Here is a 25428-nt window from a genome sequence, read left to right as displayed (position 1 = left end):
GGACTGGGGTGACAAGCATGAGTGCTGCCCCACAGCTGGCTGCAACAGAGAGCAAAGCCCATGGGGCCTGGACAGGCAAATATCTGCTGGCTGGCCTCAGGCCTCATCTGCACCTTCACCTCATCTTGTAGTAAGACACATTTGAGTCCCTGGCGTCTGTCTTAGTGGAGGATATTAGCTGGGATGGATGCTACTCCAGCCCTCCTACAAAGCAGTTGTGTCAGAATGCTGTTGCTGATGGAGAATTGGGTTGACAGCTTTCCTAAATAGGCATTATGAAACTTTAAATCTATATTCAGGCCATAACACTGGTGAGTAGAACACATATTGAGGATTATGTGGCTGTATGGCTTCCATATGCTGCCAGAATATTCTTGCTTTTCCATGCTGCACGGGATTTTCACTGAAACCTTCAGAGAGCATCTCCTGCCTTTTCATCCGGTATTTTGAACAGCTGTGTCCTAGGGGAGCTGTGTAAGCCTGCCCCACACCATCTGTTCAAGATCCTTGTGTCCTGAGAGACGTAATGTTTTCATACCTTTGCTAGTAGACAGTGATTAAACCCTTCAATTCAAAAATTTCCTGTAGCTAGCTTAAGCTACCAGTGGGAATACAAATTTTCTTTAACCCTATTTGGGGTCTCCTGTAATTAAACCTTATGTCGCTGTGACAGTAGTACTTGCTATCTGGAGACCAATTTAGTCTTACATTACATTATTACTATTTTTGCTTACTTCAGTACATTCTTTAAACCTCTTGATTTTATATTGGAGTTTTTTGCCAGTTTGCAGGCTAACCCTTGGGTATAAAGTAAATCCAGGAAGAATTCAGAACCATTTCCAGCCCTTGCTGGTTTTTGCTGGCACTTGGATGTTCATATCAACAAGGTTAAACTGATCAGAAGACAGCCAAAGTGATGGATTTGAGTCATCATGCCTCAGCCTCCAGACAAGCTATTCTCAGTGCTTTTTTCTGTCTTGCAGAATGGAGATGTATGTATTTCAATTCTTCACCCACCTGTAGATGACCCACAAAGTGGAGAGCTGCCATCAGAGAGGTGGAACCCTACCCAAAATGTCAGGTAACTGAATATGTTGTGTAGTGGTGACTTCAAAGGCCTTCCATCTCTACAAGACCTATGGCCTGTGGTGGGAGAGGTTTGGGAGGGAATTTAAGGTTTTGTGGGGCTTAGGGCTTGAATCAAGTGGGACCCAGACTTACCAGCCTGTCTGAACAGTCTGTCTGTTCGTACATACTGGTCTGCTGTGTTGTCTTCCTGGGATGACAGTGCAGAGCCCCCTGTTCACAGGGTTTCATACTCGGAAGGTAAATTATCTCAAATGTTGAAGCCTATCTCAGTCACTGTTATCTTCTTCAAAGTACTACTGGTGGAAAAGTATGTGTAATGGGTTCCAGGTGCCCACCAAACTGCTCTATTACTCCCATTCCTAGTGGGACAGGAGAGAGAAAAATAATGTAGAAAACAACTTCCATGTTTGAGATAAGCCAGGTTACTAAAGCAATAGGCAAAAGCTTGTGCACATAAGCAAAGGGAAAAAAATTAATCTCTACTTATCATTGGTGAGCAATGTTCAGCCACTTCCCAGGAAGCAGGGCTTCAGCACATATAGCAGTTGCTCCAGGAGACAAACACTGTGATATAACAAATGTCCCTCATTCGTCCTCTTTCACTTAGCTGAGCTGATGTTACATGGTATGGTGTATCCCTTTGGTTAATTTGGACCAGCTGGCCTGGTTGTGTCCCATCTTAGGATCTTGCCACCTCTCAGCTCCTTGATGGGGGAGTGGGGAATGTTGGAGACAGCGCTGATGCTGTGCCAGCACTGCTCAGCAGTAGCTAAAACACTTGTGTGTTATCATCCCTTTCTAACTTTGAATGGAAAACACTTAGGGCTGCTAAGGGAAAATGAGCTACAGCTCAGCAAATTCAATACAATCTCCACTTTTTATTCCATACCATTTGTGTCATGTTTAGATCCCACTTAATTTATTTTTCTTCCAACTGTTTCACTGTATTTCTTTCTTATTACTGGAATCCCTTCTTACCCACAAATAAACCCAAACTACATCCTTGAACCATCTCTATACCAAACATACATCTTCATTAATCTGTCCTTTCACAGATGGATATTATTCTCCTGTTTCATGGCTTCCTCCAGCCCTCCAGATCTATGACTTATGCTCTACTCCACAAGGATAGGTGATCAGGACAGGAGAAGCAGCACACTTGATTGTTGGTCACCAGCCTTGATTGTTGGCTCACATCATCATCACATTCTCCTTGCTCCTCACAAAAATCATTCTTTGTTAGGTCATGACATTCCTGCTCCTTTACTTCCTGCAATGTAAAACTCACACAGTTTGTTTTTCCCCCAAGTTTAAGTCTCCTTGAGGTACACACTGGGTCTCCCCATCCTTCCACATTACCTGCCAATACAGGTTCTTGCACAAGACAATTCCACTAATGTGCTTTCCTTTTCTCATGGGAGGAGAATCCATGCTGATTTCCCCAGCCACTTTCCTGTGTGTAGTGCAGGGATCTTATATCCTCCCACAGTGTCTGTGGGCTTAGTTTGGGCAGGATCAGTGCAGTTAGCATATCCCCTAGCATTGACCAGCCAAGTGGCTTCTGCAGAATTTGCATCCCAGTGCTTCCATGTCCCATTACCTAAAGCTTTCAACAGTCTTCAGCATTTCTCAGTCTTTCTGGAGGCTTGTGGGTGGTAAGGGATGTGATATATTCACTCAATGTTTCTTTGCTCAAGAGTTTATGAGATTATTTTGAAAATTAGTCCCATTTTCTGACTCAGTTCTCTCTGGGGTACCATGTCACCACAAAATGTGTCTCTTGAGACCTGAGTTCATGTTCCAAGCATGGTACATTTCTAGCCAGTTGTTGCCTCTGCCATAGTGAGTATGTAGCTCTTGCCTTGGCATGTTTGTGGCCCAGTGTTAACTATTTGCCAGGCCTCATCATACTGGAAACCCAGCCACTGCTCTCTGTTCCAGGGATATTTCACTTGTGTGGCTTGCTTGATGGCAGCACATTTTTCACATTCATGGATAACCTGTGTAATGGCCTCTATGGTCTGGTCCACCTCTCAGTCATGAGCCCCTCTGTGTGTTACACCCCTTCCTAGATGTCCTGAAGTGGCCTGGGGCTAGAAGTAGTTCTCTCTTTTGCTCCCAGCCTTAGTCTACCTAAATTATTCCAATCTTCACAGCCTTACTTATCTGTTCATTGTTCTGGTGTTCTTCTGCAGCAGGTAAGGACCAGGAGACATCACTCACCAAACATCATCACGGACAAAACAGGCTAGAATTAGAGACATTAATTAAATTTGTTACCAACAAAATCAGAGCAGAAAATGAGAAGTAAAATAAGACCTTAAATAAGAAAAAATAAGACCCCCCCTCCCTCCTTCCCAGCTCTATCTCCTACCACAGCAGAGTATGGGGGTAGTGGAATGGGGGTTATAATCAGTTCATCACACATTGTTTTTCCTGCTGCTAAGAATGAGGAGTGTTCCCCTGCTGCACCATGGTGTCCCTCCCACAGCATGCCAGATCTGCATGAACTCTGCCAGCATGAGTCCACCCCATGGGCAGTAGTCTTCCCCAAACTGCTGCAGAGTGGGTCAGACTTCCACAGGCTGCAGTCCTTCAAGGACAAGCTTCTCTAGTGAGAGATACTCTCTCCATAGGTCTCCCACAGGATCACAGCCTCCTGTGGGCATCCCCCTGCTCCATCCTGGGCTCCCCCAGGGGCTGCAGGTGGATCTCTGCTCCCCTGTGCCCTCCCTGGGCTGCAGGGGCACAGCTGCCTCACCATTGTCTTGACCACAGGCTGCAGGGGAATCTCTGCTCCAATACCTGGAGCACCTCCTGCCCCTTTTTCTACACTGATCTGGGTGTCTGCGGGGTTGTTCCTCTCATGTGTTCTCACTCTACTCTTCTCTGAACATAGTTAAAATTTCTTAAGTATGTTTTCACAGAGACATTACTGCCCTTTCCAATTGGCACAGCCTTGACCAGTGGCACACGTGTCCTTGGAGCTGCCAATGTCTGCCAGACATAGAGGAGCTTCTGGCAGCTTCTCACAGAAGCCATCCTTGTAGCCCTCTGGCTACCAAAGCTTGGCCCTGCAAACCCAATACAGGATTTTGAGCAGAAGTGACTTGGCAGAGTTCTGCCTTTTGTTTGCCTTCCTTTGTTTTTCTGTCTCCTTTTCCTACTGAGTGGTGTTGGGAGCAGCTGTTGGTTTTCTTCCTGAGAAGAATATAAAGGATCACTAAGTACCAGAGACATTCAAGGCCTAACCTGTCCATGTTTTTGAAACAGCAGCTGAATTTCATTCTCATTACAAGACAGTCAAACAAAGAACCAACTAGGTGACAAGCCTTAACTCACAGTTAGGAAACATCTTTGGGCATTAATTACATATATCACATGTACATTTTGAGTATTTCATTATATTCAACCGTAGAGACTGACACAGAACTTCTCATGGTGCTTGTTCTCTAATTTCTGCTCTCCCTCACCACTGTTGTAGTTTTCAGTGCTATAGCTCTTGAAACATCTTGGACTTAAGGGTGACAGGTCAAAATATTCCTCAGCAAATAAATGTATCAGCAAATGAAAATAAAACTGGTCCTTCTAACCATCACTAGTTGGGCAGAGTGCCAGCAGAAGGGCATCCTGCTGGGGTCCCATCTGGTTTGGGAAAGCTTCAGAATGTCAGACAGGAGGCAGAGGGGCTGAAAATGTGGGAGGGAGCTGCTCCTCTGCTGCTGAATTCTGTAAGTCTTGCCAAGTGTTGACTATTTCTCCACAGATGAACAGGTTTGAAGTGTCTGAAAGGGAAAATTCATTCTTCAGCTGTGAGAGTTCACATGTGCTTCTTCTAAGGGTGTCAAGCAGGCTCATTTATTTTTTTAAACACAATCAATTTGGACTTTCCTGTCACTGGGAGTTAGGTGATGCAGGCATAAGTAAACAGGGCAAAACCCAGCAAGATGTGAAGGAATGCAGCTCTGATCTGTGTGGGAGAGAGAGAATACTGCTTCCTATGTCCCATGGAGCTGAGTGAGTGGTAGAAGGGTCGGGGCTGGGGCTCTCTGGTCATTTTAGTTGTCCTTCTCCACATCCCCTTTGTCTCCCCTACCCTTGAACTGCACAGGCCACGACTCAAGGTACTGGTACACCTGTATCTCCTGCAGATAGGTGGTGTACTGTCTGCCTATTGCTTTGTTTCTTGAGGATTGCCATTTTTCTTCGTTTTTTTTGCTGCCTAAGATTTGGGCAGATTCCACAAACAGCTTGCTGCAGTAACGTGACTGTCAGTGCAGCCTAGGCTAAAATGTTTAACTTTATACCAGAAGGCAAAAATACACTTGGACCAATCTATACCTACATCCTGAGGTAGCTCTAAAAAGGCTACAATGTAGATAGCAGCTGGAATGAAAAAAAAAAAATTCCTTTTTCAACAAGGAATATAATAGGATGTGCTGGTTGGGAGCACCAGCCAATCTATGTCATGTCTCTTTGGGGAGAAATTGATCTGTGTCTGAGCCTTCTTATACTGATACAGGAGAAAAAACGAGAACAGGTCTGTTTCCTTGAGCCCCTGCTGGCTGCTCTTCCATGCTACAGCAGCCTTGTCTGAAGGGGAAACAGATCCCTGACAATATTCCAGAGACTCAGTCTGTATCCAGCCCATGCAGTTTGCATCTGGCGCTGAGATTTTCAGTCCCACATGGTTGAGCTGTTTTAGAGGTTTTAGTCTTGTCAGATCCCCCATGCTGGGGTGCCTTTCTGTTACTGTACCTTGTTCAGGGCAGCCAGATTTGAGTTGTAGGACACTGTCCAGCTTTAAAGATATCAGCAATGCTGGAGCTGATCTATTGTGCTGGATGGGAAGGAAGAGCTTGGAGAGCTTCACTGCTAATACAGTTGTCTTGGTGTATTTAAGTAGCTTTGCAGTAACTTTGATGTCTGGACACCATAGTGAAAATTGGCTTTTCTTCAGTGTTGATGGAAGTGTGGTAGAGCAGATGCTAAATCCAGATATGAATTCCTGTCCTTGACCTTCCCTAGACTTTGTTTGCTCTACGTGAAAGCTGCTGCATGATGCTGGAACTGACATGCTGGCCTGTTTGCAGAGAATCAAAGGCTCTTAAATGAATTCTTGAGATGAAGTAGAAAATGATCTCTTCTGCCCATCATTCCAATCCAGTGAGACAGTTTCTTCCAGAGGTGCTGTTCTCTTTTTGTACAGAATTTTATAATTTAGAAAATGAATTGTATAAGCCTCTCTTGATAGGTGTGCCGAACAGTCTGTTCAGATACAAGTGTTTATTTTCAAAACCTTTCAAGATACTCAGTATCCAAATGACCAAGCATTTCCTGGAATTGTACCAGATATACGATCTGGTAGATGTGCTCTGAACATGCCTCTGAATCAGTGCAGAGCTGTGGCTCCCAGTCTCCTTTAATTAAGGTCTGCAAAGTGGCTGTTAGCTAATGCTGTGTTTCAAGAGCTATTCCCTGTCCCTTGTTTGTCCCTTCCACTTGAAAGGGAAGCTGCTGCTGGCAGGACCACTGGGATGAGTGATGCTGTCATGGTGACAGCTACAGCAGGTGGCTGGGTATGGGTGTCTGTGCTGGTTGAGACACATGAGACATGAGCAGCAATGGTGCGTCTTTCAAGTGCAGGGTTCTAAGAACTGCAGGAGAAAGCTTTGGGCAAGAGGATGGTGTTTGCAGCTGGTAAATGCCAGCAGAGCAGGGCACCTGGCTGGAAATCCCAGAAGACTGTCTGTCTGCCTGCCTGCCTGCCAGGGGTTACATGATTGGCTCATGTTGGCTCTGCCGAGTACCGGCAGCTGAATCCCACTGGGCCCTGGCACCTTGCCTGGGCATTGAAAAGCATCTACACTGTCTTTCCCTTGCTGTGCTTGAGAGCTTGAGAGCTGCTGCTGCTGCAGTCTCAGCAGGGCACAAGCTGAGGAGTCCTGCCCCAGCCTCAGCCTCCCAGACACCTGGCAGGGCAGGGGAAAAGTAATTTCTGCTGGCCTTGGATCATAGTGGTCCTTCTCCCTCTGCAGGGCAGGCAAACAGCCTGGCTTCCTGCTGGAGGCTGCAAGCCACCAGGAGCAGCTCACAGAGCAGATTTCCAGCCCCATCCCATCTGTGGAAAGTGCAGACAAGCTGAATTCTGGCCTGATTATAGCTTTCTGTGCTGCCCTGTCCTAAGCACAGACATAATGGTCTGTAGTCACATGAGGTTTGTGTTGTGCCACCTTCCCTACACCAGTGTCCATGGCCTGAGGTTCATAAATACCTCTTCTCACTTAAAAATACTGTCCTCAGCTTAAGACTTGGCTTCAAACAAGTTTGTGATGCAACACCTAAAGAAGTTGTGGATATCTAGAATCCATGAATGCTTTAGCTCTGACTGCCATTGTGATTACCTCTTTCAGGACTATCTTACTGAGTGTAATCTCTTTGCTTAATGAGCCCAACACATTCTCCCCAGCCAATGTGGATGCATCAGTCATGTTCAGGAAATGGAGGGACAGTAAAGGAAAAGACAAGGAGTATGCCGAAATCATAAGGTAAGCTTTGCCAGATGTGATGCTGGACTACCAGCATTCTGCTTTGAATCCTATCAAACAGGCTGCTTCCAGAATTTGCTGAAACCTGCATCTCGCAGCAGAATGTCATTTGGAAATTAATTTCAGTGTCTTATTCAAAGTCCATGCTTCAAGTCCCTCTAGAATTTTTCAGCACAGAGAAGCAGTGCAAACTTCTGGGGAAGGAGGACTGGGCTGATTTTTCTTTAAATTGGTTTGTTTTTTTTTTTTTTGACTAATATGTCATAATGCTTTGCAAAACCTATTGGCTAATAGTAAATCCTAGTCAAAGTCCCTGCTTGTCGTTAAGCCCTGCATTGCTTGGGATGTGATGCAAACTGACTGCAGCCTACTAATTTCTGTGCTTTATGCCTGCATGAATCATAATCTTGTCCCTCCAATACAAAGGAGCATCAGCAGGATTTGTCAAGGGCTTGCAGAGCTGAGTTGGATTAGCTGAAACCACTGGTCAGTCCTGCCCTTGAAGAAGTCCATGGTTCATCAGGAGCTGCAGGGGGATGATGTGAGCGTGGGCCAAGGCTGCTGTGGAGGGACAGTCCGACCTGGAGCAGGACTGCTGGCATGAGGCCACATCTGCATTGTCTCTGCCAGATGGGCAAGCAGGATGTGGCCCTGGGTGGGGCCAGGGGGACTCTGTGCAGAGAATCCTTCAGCTCCCTTGGCTCCAGCAGAGCTGGGTGCACTGCACACAGGGCATGGCAGAGTGATGGGCCCTGGGTGGGTGAGAGGACAGGCTGCCATCTGCTCCTCCCTGCTGGGATGCAGCAGCCAGGCCTGGCTCGGGGTGATGGAAAATACTTGGTTTCTGTGAGCCTCAGGATGTGTCCTGGGGCGCTGCCATGTGCCCCAGCTGCTCTGACCCTCCGGTGGGAGCTGGGAACTGGCAAAGGCTTGTTGGAATTGCAGTTTTGGGCGTGCTGTGGGAGAATTGTCAGCGGCAGAGTCCATAAATCATCCTAGGAAATCCCTGACCATCCCTACGGTAGCAAATGGAATTTGTTTTGGCCTCTAGCAGGTCTCTAGTGCAGAGTCTGTGGGATAACTGATTTCATATGTTGCCGAGAGTGTGTGTGCTGCAAACCCCCTTGGCGTGCTCCCAAGCCTGGGCCTGCAGGAATGAAATCTCTTTCCAGTGCTGTTTGTGGCGCGTCCTGCAAACCTCAGCTCCCATCTCCAGCTGCCAGGAGGGCTGGGCAGGGCCTGGAGAGGAGGGCGGAGAGCTGAGCCACTGGTACACGGCCCTGCTCACATCCCCTCTGTGTTTCCCCACAGGAAACAGGTTTTGGCTACCAAAGCTGAGGCAGAGAAGGATGGTGTGAAGGTCCCCACTACACTGGCAGAGTACTGCATCAAAACTAAAGTGCCTTCCAATGATAACAGTTCAGATTTGCTTTACGACGATTTGTACGATGACGACATTGACGATGAAGATGAGGAGGAGGAGGATGCCGACTGTTACGATGATGATGATTCTGGCAATGAGGAGTCGTGACTTGCTCCCTCTATGCCCCTGTACTGCCCTGCCGACTCAGGCCAGAAGAGAGCAGCGGTAACCTAGCAGCAGTCCAGCAAAAAAGTGGGGGGGGTGTCAAAAAAAAAAACAAAAAACACAAAAACAAAAAAAAAAACCAACACAAAACTTTGTCTCCTGCTGTCTCCTGTTGTATGGATCTGTTTGCTTCTTTTTTATGGACCTCTTAGAGACCCGCCACAGAATGTCTGAATTCTTGCATTCTTAGCCCTTTCATCACTGTATTACAATTTCTTTTTAAAAAAGAAACTCCCCTTTTCACTTCTCTACGAAATGCTGACAGCAAAACAGGTTTGCTCGTGTTTAGAGTCTTGAATTAAATACAGTCTTGCATTGAGATGTTTAATGTATTTAAAGCTGGAACAAATCCATTGGAAGCCGGGTTTTTGGGAGCTCAAAGTGCTGCATTTACTCGGAAGAAAAAAAAATCCCCACGAAGCAAATTGCCAAGGTTTAGCTGCTCCATTTACAATAATAGCGTGTGTACATTCGTTTAGCCTTGTGGTGGTGGCTTTTCCTTTATAAGGTGTGGGGCAGAGAGTGTAAAGCTACTGTGTGTTGAGCTTGATGGGATGTCACTGAAAGGTACAGTAATCCTTTTCAGCCTGCTAAGTTAGCAAATCGCTGGCCCCTGGAGCCCCAGAGGGCACAAGCAACAGCAACTTTGTCTCTGGAAAAGGCTTGTGATATGAACATAAAATAAACACCTAACACTTCACATCTGTACAACTGAGCCCTGGGTTGCTCTTTTTTTTTTTTCTTTTTTCTTTTTTTTTTTTTTTTTTTTTACCCAGACTAGGATAGAGCTGAAAAAGTTCAGTTTAGCTGTTCTGCTGAGATCTGCTGCCAGCTGCCCCTCTCTGGAGGGAGGAGAGCAGATGTACATCCTGCTGCCCAGAGGGCTGCCATTCATGGTGGACTTATTTTTGACAGTGGGATAGACCAGTAGCCTCCTGCCCCGTGCTGGCTGGCAGCCCTTGCTCCCTGCAGCCCCAGCCCTGTGCATCGGGAGCTGCCTTCTGCCGCTTGTGTAGGTCACCTGTGGGCAGGTGCGGCTCTGTGCAGCTGAACTTAAAAAGAGCTGACATGCACTTGCTTAGATGCAGGTTTGTCTACAAAGAAAAGGTAATTAACTACATTGGAAATAAAAAGGTTTATGATTTAAAAAATGACAATCCAAGTGATAAAGTGTGAGATCCTAGCTCCCTTATGGTACCTGGAATTCTGCCCACCTTTCTTGGGCATTGACTTCCATTCTAATTCTTTGCCTAAACATGGAGGCTAAAGTTATGGATTGAGGCTTCAGCTACACACAGAAGAGCTCCTAAAAGAGGGGAATTCTGTTTGTTCTCCTCCAGCACTTCCATTTTTATGGAAGCAAATTCTTTACTGTGGATTTTCAGCAGAGTGGTAAGAGGTAGCAAAGACTAGACTTTTTTTTAAAGAAATATTTTGCATGCATTTCCCAGAAGAATTCAAAGAGCCCTTGGGGCCAGGGGAGTTTGGAGCTTGCTTTGGTGCCCACGGGGTGTGCGGACTGTCTGTGCTGCGGGCAGAGGTTGGCAGGGCTGGGCTCTCTCCTGCCCGGCTCCCTGGGGCACAGGGGTATGTGCAGCCCCACAGCAGAGCCAGCCAGCAGCAGGTTTTGACAGGCTGTTCAGCAGTGTGCTTCAGCTGATGGCCCAATCTCAGCCTCCCGCATGTTTTTGGGACCCTTGGCAGAGCTTAAGACACTGCATCGTGGGCAGGGGGTCCTGCATGTTCGTGTCTCAGACCCCTCTTCTTCAGGCCGTCGGCTCTCCCCCTGTTGCAACGTGCTCATGTTTGGCTGTGGTGCGGTGCCCCAAGTTCCCCTCTTGCATGATCCCTGGATTGGCAGCTGGGCCTGGCAGCCCCAGGAGCAGATTGGAGATGCTGGCCCTGCTTGGGTGAGACCCTTGGTCCCCAGAGGTACAGAGGCATCACCCTGACCAGAGCCTGCACCTCCCCTCTGTGTGTCTCAGGGTTTTCCATGGTACGTCCCCAGCTGCAGGTCCCTCGGGGGTGCTTCGGTGGGAGCAGGCTTTGTTGTGGATCTGCTCCATGGCTGCGTCCTGGGGTAAGACTGAGCAAAAAAGCTCCGAGTGAGCTGTCCGGATGGAGAGGAAGGCCCTCGGGGCTCCACATGGAGTGAGCAAGGCAGATGTTTCCAAAGTGTTATTTGGCTGGGGTTTGCAGGGACAGTCCCTGCCCTGGTGGTGCATCCCTCTGCCCGAGTGGTGATTCCTTGTGCCACCTGCCCTCCTGCTTGCATGTCACCTGGGAAGGCAGCTGCACCCTCCTGAGGTGTCAGCTTTCTTCCAGCAAGGACTGACTCAGCCCCAGGTGCTTTTTGGAGCCTGCAGCAGGGCTCCCCTGTGTTTAGTGACAGTGTGGGGCACCCCCAGCTTCACACCAGCCCTGCTAGGTCAGCACCAGGGTTGGCAAATGGGTCCCTGATGCTCCCAGCTGCAGGACTGGACTCGGGGCCACGCCAGGGCAGGGGCACCAACCTCCAACTTTCAGACGGCTGTAGGGAGTGAAGGAGCAGATTGTGGCAACACTGGCTTTGCTGATGACTTGGTTGGAAATGAGGATACTGCATCTTTCAGGATTTCCCTTGTACTTTTGACCGTCTTCACTGTATACTCTCCAGTGACTTGTATTTCCAAGCTTGGTGTTGTAAGATGCATTACTACAACTCTTCTGTTACTCTTTTTTAATGACAAAAAAAGCAACCCCTTTTGAGAGCTCTGACATTAACCAGATTAATTTCTCTTCCCCACTGTCCTGTGCAGTGTCATTGCTTGTTGACTTGCTGGTTTCCTTTTTTTGAAATACAACTGAAGTATTAGGGGATTTTTTTGAAACTATTTAAGAGATTGCAGAAAAATGTTTACCTGCTCTGTGTATTCTGGGTTTTTCTTAACCCCTTTTCTCCTGTTTCAGTCAATACTAGCGTTTACATTTGCAGCTACATGTCCCTTCAAATGCAGTTTTCAACCATTCTGAAACCAGCAGGGTACACTAGATTTCTTAGTAGTTTTCTTAGCTGAACTCCTAGACCTTTTCCTTTTTTTCTTCAGTATAATTTACCAGAAAGAATTAACTGATGCATTTTTGTGTTGTCTTCTCCTTCGGTAGTTATATTTTGTCTTTTCTGCACATCTGTCTACTAATAAAAATGTGAAATGAATATCTCCGTGCAGTTACTTCCATGTTTGAGCTGGTAGCATTGCATGGATTACTCAAACCTTTGAATAGCAGCTGTTCATGAGTTCATTGCTGCTCTGGGATCAGTGGACATATTTATACACCAATAAGTTTATTGCAGAATAATGCTGCAGTTTGACAGCTGCCTGCACCTAAGACTAAAGAAGAAACTGATTTAGAGGACTTTGGCAAAAGGCCAGACCTTTGCAGTTATATTTAGTTTTGCTAAGTAGGAAGGGGGAGAGCAGTGAGAAGGTGGTTCATGGATTCATGTGACTGGAGCAGGGATGCAGGATCTGGGCCAGAGCTAATGGTGGCCAGTGCCCTGGCAGGGCAGGAGCTCAGTGGTCCTGAAAGGGTTGGACAGGGTGGAGGAGCAGTTTGACTGCTGGGTGCCAGCCCTGCCAGTCCAGTGCTGTTCCCTGCAGGCTCGGGAGGAGAGCAGGGTGTTTGCAGTGCCCCAGCTGCTGCAGTCGAGCTAAAACTAGCGGGACAAGTGTTAGGGAGTTGCACTGGCTGCACTTGGTATTGATGGCAGCACAGCAGCTGCTGAGTCAAATGTGGCTGGAGCCCAAATGCTTCTGCTGCACAGCTGAGCTGGAGGAAGGGCGATGGCATTTTGGAACTCCCTTCCAAAAGCAGTCTCCAATCTACGGAAAGGGACCAGGAGGGATGGTGCTGTCTGGGATCCGGCCTGCTTCTGTCTCCTGTCTGACCCTACAGCATGGGCTGCCTAGAACTGCCAGCAGCTGCTTCTTCCTGCAGCAGTTTGGGACCAAAGGCAGGGCAAGGGCTCCAGCCACCCTGCCCTGGGTAAGTCTCAGGGGCAGCAAAGCTGGGGGGGTGGGTTCCTTTTCTTTCCTTGGTGGCCAAGTGCAGCTGGGCAACCTTGCTTCTGCATCAGTGGAATAGGGCTTAGAGAGTGAAATTGCTGCAGGCAAATCCTGCTGAAGTGACAGTGTAAGGGAAGGGAGGAACATTTTGTTGAGTCTCACAAAGAGAGGAGAGGAGCCTGCCTGTGGCTGAAGGCAGGACCGCAGGGCAGCTGGGAAGGTGTGAGACCTGAGGCCCAGGGGCTGCTGGGGACTGGCACCATCTCTGCCATTGCCTTTCCCCAGCTCCAGCTGCCTCGGGACTGTGACATGCACACAAGAACTGAGCTAGACCTGCAGCGCACCACTGGGTGAGACCTCAAGAGTGAAGGCAGCCCTGGGCAAGTCTGTGCTTTGAAACAGGTAAATGAGGTGCTGCTGCTGTGAGGGCTCAGCTGCTGGCACAGTCTTGTACAAATTGATGGGCCTCAGCCTGCAGAAACATTTTTGCCCTCCTTGACATTCAGGGCCCAAAGCTGTTGGCAGTGGGACAGCAGCTGAAAAGGGCTTGGAGCAGCTATTGGAATTCAACCAGTGTCAAAACCTAAGGCAGGGCAGAGGAATGCCATTGTAGTTCTTGTGCTGCTCAGAGACCAAGGGAGGCCTAGGTGAGAACTGGGTCTCACAGGGGCCAAGAGCTGATAACAGAGAAAGAAAAATGGTCTTTAGGATAGAAACAGACTTTTTTCTTGTTGGTACTGAAATAATAAAAGCCCCACGCCTGTTGCATACTTCACATTTACCCACCCCCTCTGCTGCACAGGGACAGGATGACCAGAAGGGTAATTCTGGGGCAGGAGACTTCCCTCAGGAGCTCTCACACCCCTGTCCTTCCAGAATCCCAGTGGAGCCCATGGACCTCGTGAGCAAAGCGAGAGGGCAGAGCTGCAGCCGTGCTCTGTTCTTATCAATCCAGCTGCTCAAAGGGACTCGGAGCACCACCCAGGAGACACCAAAGGCAGAACAGGCTGCTCATGGCAGCAGCAAGGGTGCAGCCCCAGATCCCATCCTTGCTGTGGGTGCCTGAGAGCTGTCAGCACACAGGTAAACTCACTGTTGTAAGACCTACCTGCTGCTTTTACCCTCCCAGCTTGGCTCCTATTGTAGGAACAGGTAGAAAGGGACAGGCTGTAAGAGTAAAACTGCTCCTGGAGCCTTTGAAAATGCAGACAAACACCAGTGATATGATCAGATCTTTATTAGGTGAAGGAAGGGCTATAAAGAAATGAAACTCCTAGAACATTCACTGCACTGGTGCATGACAAGAAGGACCAGGAGTTGCCTCCAAGGTCTATGTTTTAAAAAAAGCGGGGAGGGGCAGATGAAGTTTCCATCCAGTAGCTCTGGCTTTCCTGGGAAGGTGGCTCAGGGCAAAAAGAGGTACAAGACACAGCTTATACTTTTATTTAAGAAACCGCTACATAGTTTTTGCCTCTAATGATGCAAAGGAGGTTCCAGGACACACTGAGCCATCCAAAGTTTCTTTCTAGAGAAAATCACCACCAACAAAAAGCCTCTGCACAAACAAAAACCTAAACCCTGTCCTTTTTATTATTATTATTAAAAATTTGAAGAATTAGAAGTTGAGACTGCAGCTCAAGGCTGCAGTGATGAAACTGCCCACAAGAGCTTCTCTTCCACAGCAAGAGGGCAGGAGGCATGAAATGAAAGAAAGAGGAAGGCCCACAGAACTTTCTTTTTCTTTCTTTTATTTTCCCCCTCTAAAATAACACCTTTATTGGGGACTGGGGGGTAAAATCAAACCAACAGGACATATCTTGATTTAGATTTTTGGAAGGGCAGGTCTCCTTATTTGTCTGAATTTGGAACTGCATTAAATAAATGGGCTCCAGCTCCAAAAAAAGGGCTCAGTTTGTCTTTGACAGTTACAAAACCCATAGAACTTAAAATACAAAACAAAGAACGATGCAGATGGAAAATGAATAATTAGTTTTCTTTCCTACAAAGAAAATAAAACAGGCTGCAAGATGCAGAAAACCACATTTAGGCTCTATTACATTTACAAATACATACATAAATATATTACATATAACAGCAACTCAAAGAGGAAGCAGGTGAGTCACACAGAGGATGGCTGGCTGGCTGGCTGCAGTACTCCCCGCACAGACATTTGGCTGAGCAGTTATTTTTCCTAATAATTCCAAGAATGGGCTTCAGCTTTTTCTCTTTTCTTTCTTTTCTTCTTTTCTTTTCTTTTCTTTTCTTTTCTTTTCTTTTCTTTTCTTTTCTTTTCTTTTCTTTTCTTTTCTTTTCTTTTCTTTTCTTTTCTTTTCTTTTCTTTTCTTTTCTTTTCTTTTCTTTTCTTTTCTTTTTCTTTCTTTTCCTTTTCCTTCCTCCTCTCTTTTCATTCTCTCCCCACCTCCCCGGTTTCGGGTTTAGTTTGTCCAGTATGGAGAAGTGCCATAGGCAGTTTTGGTAGCCTGAGACTTTTGCTGCATGGTGCTGGGTTGGTTGCGTTGGCCAGATCCACCCTAGAAAAGGGAAACAAAGGAGACAGGAGCATCAGCTGCCACAGCACCAGCATTCCCAGGAAAACAAGCATGCCCCAAATCACCAGGGACAGCCTGGACATGCAGCAGCACAGCAGTGTCCCCCCACCCCCAAACAGATTTGTTTCTGCCCTGCACCATTTCTACATCCATACAAGGTTGCAGTTCAGGCCAAGCAACCATGGGCACACCAGGCAGGAGCTTGGGGACGCACCATCCCACTGCCTCCCAAGCACAACAGGCTCAAGCACAAGGGAAGTGAGGAGCAGGGTCAGGCACAGCAAAGGAGCTTTCCTAAGGTGAGCCAGACAAGGATGTCACACATTTGGAGTGCAAAATCATGTCCTATTACTGGACTCTAAAGCTGAACACTGTTTTTTTCTGGGAATATTTAGTGGTTGGAAAAGTAAACACATGTGCAGGTGAAACCGAATTGGAGCTGACACGCAACCTGCAGGGGATGCTTGATTTTTCTCCAGAATCACAGTACAAGTGCTCTCATCATGCCCTCCTGACCCCCTGGCAGGGCACTGCAGCACCTGCCTCGCTTCACACGTCACAAACCATCCCTCCCCAGCCCACAGCAGGATGGGCTCTTCACACAATTATAACCTGGCTGAGGCTGGCAGGGATCTCTTGAGGTATCTTGTCCAACCCCTTTGCTTAAGCAACTAAGAGCTGCTAATTTAAGAGCCAGCTGACCAGCATCATTCCCAGACAACTTCAAGCATGGAGACTCCACCAGCTTCCTGGGCAGTGCTTGGTCACCATCCCAGCAAAAACATTTTCTCTGATATTCAGAGGGAACCTCTTGAGTTCCAGTTTGTGCCCACTGTCCCTGTTCCTGTCACTGGATACCACTGGAAAGAACCTGGCTCCATCTTCTTTACATCTTCCCTTTCTGTACATTGATGAGATCCTCTCTCAGTGCTCTCCAGGCCGAACTGTCCCAGCTCCCCCAGCCTTTCCTCACAGGAAACAGGATCCAGCCCCTACATCAGTCCTTCACTGGACACTCTCCAACACATCCATGTCTCTCCCACAGTGGGGAGCCAAGCAGACACAACACTGCAGCTGTGGCCTCACCAGGGCTGAGCAGAGGGCAGGGATCAGTTGCCCTCACCTGCTGGCAATGCTGAGCCTGGTGCAGCTCAGGGTCCCACTGTTCTTTTTTGCTGGAAGGGCACATTGCTGGATCATGGAGTTTGTGCTCACCAGGCCACCCAGGACCTTTTCTGCTGAGCAGGTGGTTCCTGACTTATATTGGTGCACAGGCCTGTTTTCTCCCCAGGCACAGAAGTGGCATTTCCCCTTGCTGAACTTCCCTCCCCAAGCTGGTCAACAGCCACTGCTGCCCAGGCCCATTCCCAGTGAGCAAAGCAAACAGCAGAAGGAAACAAATACCCCAAGACCCTGCTGGGAAGTGGGAGCAATGTGTTCTTGGGGATGCTGCAGATGCAGAAGGGGCTGACTCACCTGCCCATCCTGCTGAAGGTGGTGATGCAGCATCTGGGAATGAGGCTGCTGATGCGCTGGGAGGATATGGAGAAACGGGGCTGGAGCATAACCCGGGGCAGCACCAGGGTTCAGGGGACCAGTGGATCCAAGAGCAGAAGGCAGGCTGAAGGGAGGCGGAGTGCCAGCATGGAATCCCTGCTTGTCAAACGTCTGCACAGGGAGCAATGGGCACAAGTGTCAGACACTGGTGTGAGTAGATCCAGGCAGACCAGAACAAGACTGGCCCAAACACACATCACCTGAACCTTTCACCTACCCCACAAGTAAGCCAAGTCACACTGAATACCTGCAAGCACACCAGAGGATGAGTTTCAGCTCCTGTTCTCACCTGTATTTCTGCGCTAATGGCTCTTGAAATTATTTTCACAGACATTGTGGGGTTTTATTTTTCCGACCTCTTTCCATTCAGAGGGACATGGGATTGCAGCAGCTGCCTAATCAGTCCTTCCCCCAGTAAGAGGACTCAGCCTAGAATTACTCAACCTATCCAGGGCACCCAACAAAAACACAGGAAGTTGCAGTAGTATTTTCCTCCAGCTGGCCAAAGCTTGACCCCTAAGCATGGAGCTGACAGCTAGCTTCCTACCTGTAATCATGGATTGCAGCCAGACACCTATTTCCCCCACTGAGGATGCAGGGAGGAGCAAAAGGGAGCTGGACATAAGCCCACTGCAGAAAACAGATTGTCAAAGCATTTTCTTCTTTGCTTGGGAAGCTGCATGCTGAACAATGGCCACAGGAGCTTGGGACAGGGACCCTTGGGTGTTAGAGGCGGGCACTACTGCCTGTCCCTCTGATGGAAAGCAAACAGCCTCTCAACTCACCTGCTTTAGGGGCTATTTGGACAAAAAATGCTAACACCCATAACTTCATTTGCACCCAGGACACTGCTGGCATGGTGTAGCGTGGGCAGTGTGCAGCACAGGGAGCACTGAGCCTCTGCGAGCAGCTGCTGTCAGGAGCTGACACCGCAGAAACAGTGGGACAGAGGATGAGACTTCACTTCAGCAGCAAACAGAGCCAGCATTAGAGATGCCGTGGCCTGCTGACCCTGAGACTGGCCAGCCTGGGAGTAGGAGTCATCAGCCTTGGGCCCTGAGGGAGGAGGGTCCAACACTCCTCACCTGAGTCTTGTTATAGACTGAGCCACTGATATCAGGCACACCCGTGTTACTGGAGGTCACAGAAACACCTGGAAAACAGAACCACCACCAAAGGTGAGAATGTCACCCCACCAGCCAGCACAATCCCAAGCTTTGCTCCTGGCACCTCTGGAAGCCTCAGGGGATGCACTGCCCTGCTATTTCTCCATTTTCAGACCCACAGCACCCCACATGGGAACAGAAGAAAAGGCTCAGCTTCTTGTTCCCACTGTTGAAGCCCACTGGGATAAATCACCCAGGTCCACACCAAGCCATTAACACTCACATTCCAAAGCACTCACCAGGCAGCAGTTGGCTGCACTGACCACTCACTGAAGCCCACAAAAAGCCAGCACTCCCCTAGGATCGGAAGTGCATTTGGCTCTATTGCAGCATTCAAGAGCTTTCCAGTAGTGCCCTGAGTGATGAGACTCAGCATCTCCTACACATCTGAGCCCCTGTCCTTTCACATCCTACAGAAGAGTGAAGTCTGCAGTGCTCTTCTGCCCTGACAGAATCAGCATCACTGGCTCAGAGACACTTATTCACAGTTTTATAAAGAGTGGCTCTGATAATTCCACGTGGATCAGAATAAAGCCAACGGTTGCTTTGTTCAGTGAATCAGAGATCTGGGCTCAAGGATACTGCTCTAAGCTTTTGTAACCCTCCTTGAACACTGCTGAATTGCTTGGATACTTCCTGGATTGCTTCTCCACTGAAAAGAGTGACCACCTGGTGTTTCAAATGCAGAGAAAATGCTTTGTACTTGCTTTAGAATGAAGGTGAACCATATAGTGCTAAGCAGCCCAGTATATACTTCTCAGATCTAACCAGCATGTGCCAAACAGAGCTTTTGTAAGATCTGGATAAATTCTTCAGCTTTTATAGTCACAAAAGAAACATTTCAAGGCACTACACAACATTATGAGTGTCTACAGGCAGCAGCTAGACAGCCCAGAGATGCGTGAAGTGCCCTGCTCCTCTCCAAGACGTGGGTGTCTCAGGTGCCTTCCAAGAAACTAAAAATCTAGCTATGATTTGGCAGAGGATCATTTCAGCAACAGCACTGAACTGCTTAAGTTTTAAAATCGCAGCACTGTTGAAGGATCACTGTATTCTTCAGCAAAGAATGCTTTGGCTTAGGAAGCAGCTTACCATTTCTCCCATGTGTAACTGGACCCAGCTGTGCATCAGCTGCACAAATCTTTATGCCAAGTTCAGCCATGAGGTTTAGAAGGAACAACTGGGTCATTAGAAAAGCATTTTATATATGGGAGATGGAGAAAGAGCTTGGATCACAACCCTCTTTAGAGCTGGCTGCTGTGTTGACTGCACAGCACTGGGAGTTTGCCCTACTAAATCCCACTCCAGAGGAACCTCCAGTCTCAAAGTGTTACCTTTCCCAGGTCCAGTGCCAGCAGATTTGTTTTGTGCTTGAGATGACCCACTGTAGCCTCCTTTGCTGTAATCTCCAGCTGCTGTTCCCTGCGATAAGTCATCGTAGCCTGCCAGAGTGCACAAGACCGGGCGTTACGGTGCGTGAGCAGCACCGTGGGGGCTCAGAAGGGAGCAGGGCTGGGGCCTTACCTGCACCATAGCCATGCTGGCTGTAGCCACTCGTCTGCTGAAAGGGAGTCGATGCCGTATTCAGGTTGACTCCATGCTGTTTAGCAGATGCTGGAGGTACCTAGACAAAGGACGGGAACAAAAACGGCCGTCAGCTGGAGCACAGGATCCCTCTGCCATCTAGTGGGGAAGGTACCTTCCACCTCATGTCGGGAATTCAGTCTGGAGTTGCGAGGACTGGGATGGCATGGGACTGCTTACAGCAACAATAGTGGAAATACAGCAGCTGCTATAGTGGATCTGCGTCACAGGAGTTATCCTAGAGCTGTCCCTGTGATTGCAGTGCAGCCTTCCCTCAGAACAGGCTGCGTGTTTCTTTCATATGCTGAATGTAAACAGCAATTTTTTACCCACAAACCTGAGAACAGCCACAGACTCAAAGTAAACATCAATTCCTGCCTGAGGCTGTTCATAAAATACTATCCTACAGGGCCCTTAATATCCTCATCTACCCTTCTGCCTGGAGCAGCACCTCTTCCCAAAAAACCTTTTTCCTCCTGAGACTTCCTGCCCTGGTCTCTTAATGGGGTCTCCTCCATCCCGGCTCACTGATTCAGCTTTGGGTCTCCCCTTGACTCTCCAGGACTAGTAAGGGTTTTCAGGCACAGCAAGCCCACAAAATGCTACTGTCAGCTATTTACAGAAACTTGCAAAAACTTGCACAGAGGTCCATGAGTTCTTGGCTTTAAAAATTTTTGTTTTCTTCTGGGTGAGACTGCAGCTATTTTCTCACGTTGCATGTTTTTGGAGATCACCTGCAGACTGGGGAAGCTGACTGTATTCCATTCTAATGAGAATCCACCTGAATACTGACTTCAGCTCTGGAGTCCTCAGTATGAGGAAGCTGTGGACCTGTTGGAGCAGATCCAGAGGAAGTCACAAAGATGAATCAAGGGGATGGGCTCCGCTCTCCTATGACAACAGGCTGAGAATTGGGGCTGTTCATCCAGGAGAAAAAAAGGCTCTAGGGAGACCTTACTGTGATCTTTCCACACTTAAAGGAGTCTTATAGGACAGATGGGAAAAACATTTTATCAGGCAGTGACAGGATGAAGGGCAGGTGTTTTAAACTGAAAGGTGATAGATTCATATTAGATATAAAGAAAATAGTCATCACCATGAGGGTGGTGTGGCACTGGCACAGGTTGCCTGGAGAAGATGCGGATGGCCCACATCCCTGGAAGTGTTCAAGGTCAGGATGGATGGGGCTCTGAGCAATCTGGTCTAGTGGAAGGTGTCCCTGCCCATGGCAGGAGGATTGGAACAAGACCGTCTTTGATGATACTTTCCAACCCAAACCTTCCTATAATTCCAAGATGTGGAGTGTTTGGGCTGGAGAAAGCAAAACTAGAGAGGCATGCAGGGAGCATTACAGTTGAGGCCGTCACACTTACAAACATGGTTGGCCCATATTGGAATGCACTGGGAACACCGGGCATCCCAGCATAGTAAGGGAGCCCAGTGTAGCTGTACCCTGGGGGCAGGGTCGGGTTGAGGAAGGGCTGCTGAGTCGTGTGGTGAGTCTGTGTATGGTTCTGCTGTGGCTGGGCCAGAGTGGTTGCAGGAGCAGGAGAGGCAGTATCTCCACGGCCATATTTTGTTACATCACCTGTGAAAGAAAGAACTGGTCAGAAAAGCTACCAAAGATACAGCAAAGGTGGAGAATTCAATAGACTTAACATCCTCTGAATAGAAGCAGACAACTACGGAACAGGACACATCCTGCACCTGAAAGCCTGCAGTTGTTTATGGGAAGCCCTCACCCAGTCTCTGTTCCTGACAGCCACAGGGATATTGCCTTTTCATGGCACAGAACTCTGTGCCATGGCTACTCCACTGATAAAGAGAGATGCCAATACTTACCTATCTCACATGGTCTGAGCAGACTCATTACTATCAGATCATTGCAATAAAACATGCTAAAAGCGGAAGCATGGTAAATAGCCAGAGAGCCAATGATTGTTGGGTTAAATTGTGACTCTCCTGGGGGTTAACCTGTTTAGCTAAGCTTCATGGGCTGAAAGCAGGTTAGGATTTACAGGCAGGGATGGGCATATTTTTGCCAATGTCTATTTATTTGTCAAGCATGACTAGTTAAGATGTCCAGTTCCTCACACCACCACAGTTCTGAAGACAGTAGCTGAAGGCCAGGAAAACAAGGCTTGCATCGTGGGCCACCTTATTGAAGAAGCAGGAAGGGAAATTCAATTATTAACCCAAAACCAGCCTTCCAAGAGAAGTCATCATGAAGCATAAAATTCACAAACACTTGTACTTTTTGGCAGCCTGACATACATCAATCCCTTCTACCTCATTCCCAACCAGTATTCCCTTTTGTTGGTTACTAGGAAGTATGAGAGCACTTAATACCATCATTATAGGAACCACAATGCCTATGGCTACAGTTTTAAGATGCAATCAACTGGCAGTGGATGAAAAGCACTGGCTGAAATCCTGGATGGCACTAATACCATCTTTTTGCACAATGACAGCTAAAGAGCAAGAGAAAGAACAAGGAAGGATTTCTTTGACCACAGAAGGGAAAAGCAGATCCTCTTTGAGCAACAGCAGGATGATCTGCACTGAGAAACCAGCATATCTCACTTGCCATCCTCATCTTTAACTAGAACTCACCTGAGTACGGGTTGTTAGCAAGGCTCCCATCTCTGCCTGTCAAGGTTGCAGGAGCCGGGAATGTAATTCCATAGTAATCCTTGGAAGAGATAACACCATTTATTAATAGCTGAAACTACAGATCTGACGAACTGCACACTAGAGACAGAAGAAAATTTTAAAAGTAAGAACTAAAGGGGGTTTGAGTGGAAGCTGACCTTATGTTGTGCAGCAGAGCTTAAAATTTACCTGGAGCCTCAAGCTAAAAATAAACCTACTTTATAGACACTTTTTGTGTTATATACAAATATTTCATCTCTTAATGGTAAGTTAAAGGCAATAACTAAATGATATCCCACACAGCGCCCCACACTGAACTGTCATCTTCCAGTGAGACTGGCTGAAAGAGAACTGAGCATTGTGGCTCAAAGGCCTGGGGTCAGGCCAGGAGTGCAATCACAACATGGATATAAGTCTAAGGTTTTGCCCTTGTATCATGCCCTGTTTTCTAAAAATGGAAATGTCAGCTACGAAAACAACAAATACATCAAAAGAGACAGAAAACCAGTTACTATTAGATGACTAGAAAATTTATTTAAACTCCTTTACAGGAGACCTCAGGCCATAGTCTCCAAAGTGGGGTGGGTATCCAATCCATTGGGTTGCAGGAAGAAAATTGATATGATACCTTTGGTAAATACAACTTAAGATAATTTTAAAACAGCATTTAACCTTTCTCTCCTTTTTTTTCATTTTTATCTTAGGGTATGTTTTATAATATATATATACACACTAATACAGGGGTATATGTATATAATTCAGAAGTAAAACTATACTGAAGGTGAGTGCTCACATATTTTTTGCTAATAGGGTGCATAGAAAAGGTGGAAACCACTGCTTTAGATCATTCTTCTAGGTCTTCTACAAGAAGGTAAGCAACACTAGAAAGCTTGCACTCTGAAATGACGGGGCATGCCAGCAAAACCAAAGCAGTATTTTGACCTCAGTTTGGGAGAAAAGCAAGAAGTTTGCCCTTGTCTCTCTGGGTGAACTCCACCTGTGGGTCTGATAATCTGGTTTTTGTCTCCTAATTTTCATGTTCTCCTCACCTCCTCCAATCCAAAAATAGATTGGAGTAATAGTAGTCTAAGTAGTAATAAGTCTAGTAAGTAATAGTAGTCTAAGTAATGTAAGTAGTCTTAGTAATGTAGGTCTAGTAAGTAATAGTAGTCCAAATAGTAATGTATCAATTTTCACACTTTTTCAAATACTGGATATATCTCCTTCTTTATCACACCCCTCTCTGCAAATGCCATACTGCCTTAAATGTTTTCTCAGAGTGGACAGCACCCTCCACCTTGCTCCACTTCTGTGCATCACTTCCCTGTCTCCTATACCCAATACTCCATCACTGAATATGAAATAATGTGGCAAAGTTTTAGTATTGTATGTGCTTTCTGTAACTTGTAATGGTGCTGTTACATCATCAACATTTCCTTCCCTGGTAATTCCCCTCCTTAAAAACTCCAGCCTGAATCACTTGGCAAAACACAACTAAATTCACATTAGAAGTCTTAGCAGGTTGCTCAAAAGCAGAACTCTCATAACCTTCTGATGAAAATGCCATGAAAAGAAGATCTAGAGAAGAGATGTGAACACAGTTCAGCTGATATGAACTAGCACACTAACATTTTCCTCCTATACGAACTGGACAAGATATGATCAAATCTGCATGAGAAGATGGTGTTATGGGTAGCAATTATATCTGTATCCTATTTGTGCATACACACATTCAAATTAAAAACTCATTAGAAAATATGCGTGCAAGGCAGTTATGTCTGCAGTTCATGCCTGCCCGAAGGAAAATATCGGGGAAGACACTCTGCTCTTCAAACATCACAGATATCTCCTAACCTACAAAAGGAGAAGCACCCTAGAGTGAAAAAAAGTGAAGCAGAAAATTATGAAAACAGAATAAGTGATGAGACATAATAAATTTAAATTCCACCCAGCAGCTCACTGGGTACCACACACACCAGCTGACACATTTGTAAGTTCTCTGCAACAGATGAACAGAGAAGACAGCATATCCTAATGTAACATACACCAAAAGAACCTAAAAAAAAAAAAAAAAAAAAAAATCCACAGTGAGACTTTACATCAACAATACACACATTACTTGGATTTATTTTTAAAAAAAAATCTCAGGAGAAAATCCCATTCTTGCTTTATCAGCAACCATGGGGATCTCTTGCTGCTGAAGTTACAGAGGAAGCAGTGATGACTCACACCTGGAACTCTGCCCACTTTCACTTTTCACATGTAAGTGGGCTGGGATATGAAATAGAAATATTCCCTCCTGCTCCTGCCCTCAGACCATCTAACATTACCATGTTTTCACAAAGAATTCACAACATAATTTAAAAAAAAAAACAAAATCCAGAAAGAACAAACACTGCATGAAGTGTAGATTAAAAAAATCCTGTATGACATCTGTGCATATATTTCTAACTACCAACATACCAAGGGGAATTAACTCTGGATACAGGGTTATGAGAGATGGCTCCAAAAATATTCTCCAAGATATTGTAGAGAGAGGAAAAACTCTTGCATTAGCAAAGCTACAGGTGCCACAGAAAAAATAAGTATTAGCATACAAATGCATATACACATACAAAAAGAATTTTAAAAGACTAGAAAATTAACAAT

At 46.8% G+C, this 25428-nt stretch overlaps 2 protein-coding genes across 27 annotated transcripts in view; one reads left to right on the top strand and one right to left on the bottom strand.

Moving 5' to 3' along the window:
• The window catches only part of UBE2R2 (ubiquitin conjugating enzyme E2 R2), a 54287-nt gene extending 41866 nt beyond the window's left edge, over window positions 1–12421 (top strand). The window contains exons 3-5 of the mRNA XM_021538947.2: window positions 984–1081; window positions 7503–7637; window positions 8949–12421. Coding sequence (XP_021394622.1) covers window positions 984–1081; window positions 7503–7637; window positions 8949–9168 — 453 coding nt within the window. The 3' untranslated portion in view covers window positions 9169–12421. The remainder of the gene's footprint in view (window positions 1–983; window positions 1082–7502; window positions 7638–8948) is intronic.
• A 3186-nt stretch (window positions 12422–15607) lies between these two features.
• UBAP2 (ubiquitin associated protein 2) overlaps window positions 15608–25428 on the bottom strand; it is a 252161-nt gene continuing 242340 nt past the window's right edge. For 18 of the 26 annotated variants that reach the window (XM_077789956.1, XM_077789954.1, XM_077789955.1 and 15 more), the window contains 7 exons: window positions 22741–22819; window positions 21501–21715; window positions 20069–20167; window positions 19878–20004; window positions 18463–18530; window positions 17297–17488; window positions 15608–15802 (listed from right to left, as the gene is read on the bottom strand). In XM_077789956.1, the coding sequence (XP_077646082.1) occupies window positions 15707–15802; window positions 17297–17488; window positions 18463–18530; window positions 19878–20004; window positions 20069–20167; window positions 21501–21715; window positions 22741–22819 (876 nt within the window). In that variant the 3' untranslated portion in view covers window positions 15608–15706. Of the gene's footprint in view, window positions 15803–17296; window positions 17489–18462; window positions 18531–19877; window positions 20005–20067; window positions 20168–21500; window positions 21716–22740; window positions 22820–25428 lie in introns of all 26 variants that reach the window. The other 8 variants (XM_077789948.1, XM_077789949.1, XM_077789969.1 and 5 more) reach the window with 1 other exon arrangement.

Source organism: Lonchura striata, chromosome Z (assembly GCF_046129695.1).
Source record: "Lonchura striata isolate bLonStr1 chromosome Z, bLonStr1.mat, whole genome shotgun sequence".
In the NCBI taxonomy this organism is placed as follows: Eukaryota; Metazoa; Chordata; class Aves; order Passeriformes; family Estrildidae; genus Lonchura; species Lonchura striata.
The sequence above is the reverse complement of the archived record's forward strand: the minus strand, read 5'-3'. Positions and strand labels throughout refer to the sequence as shown.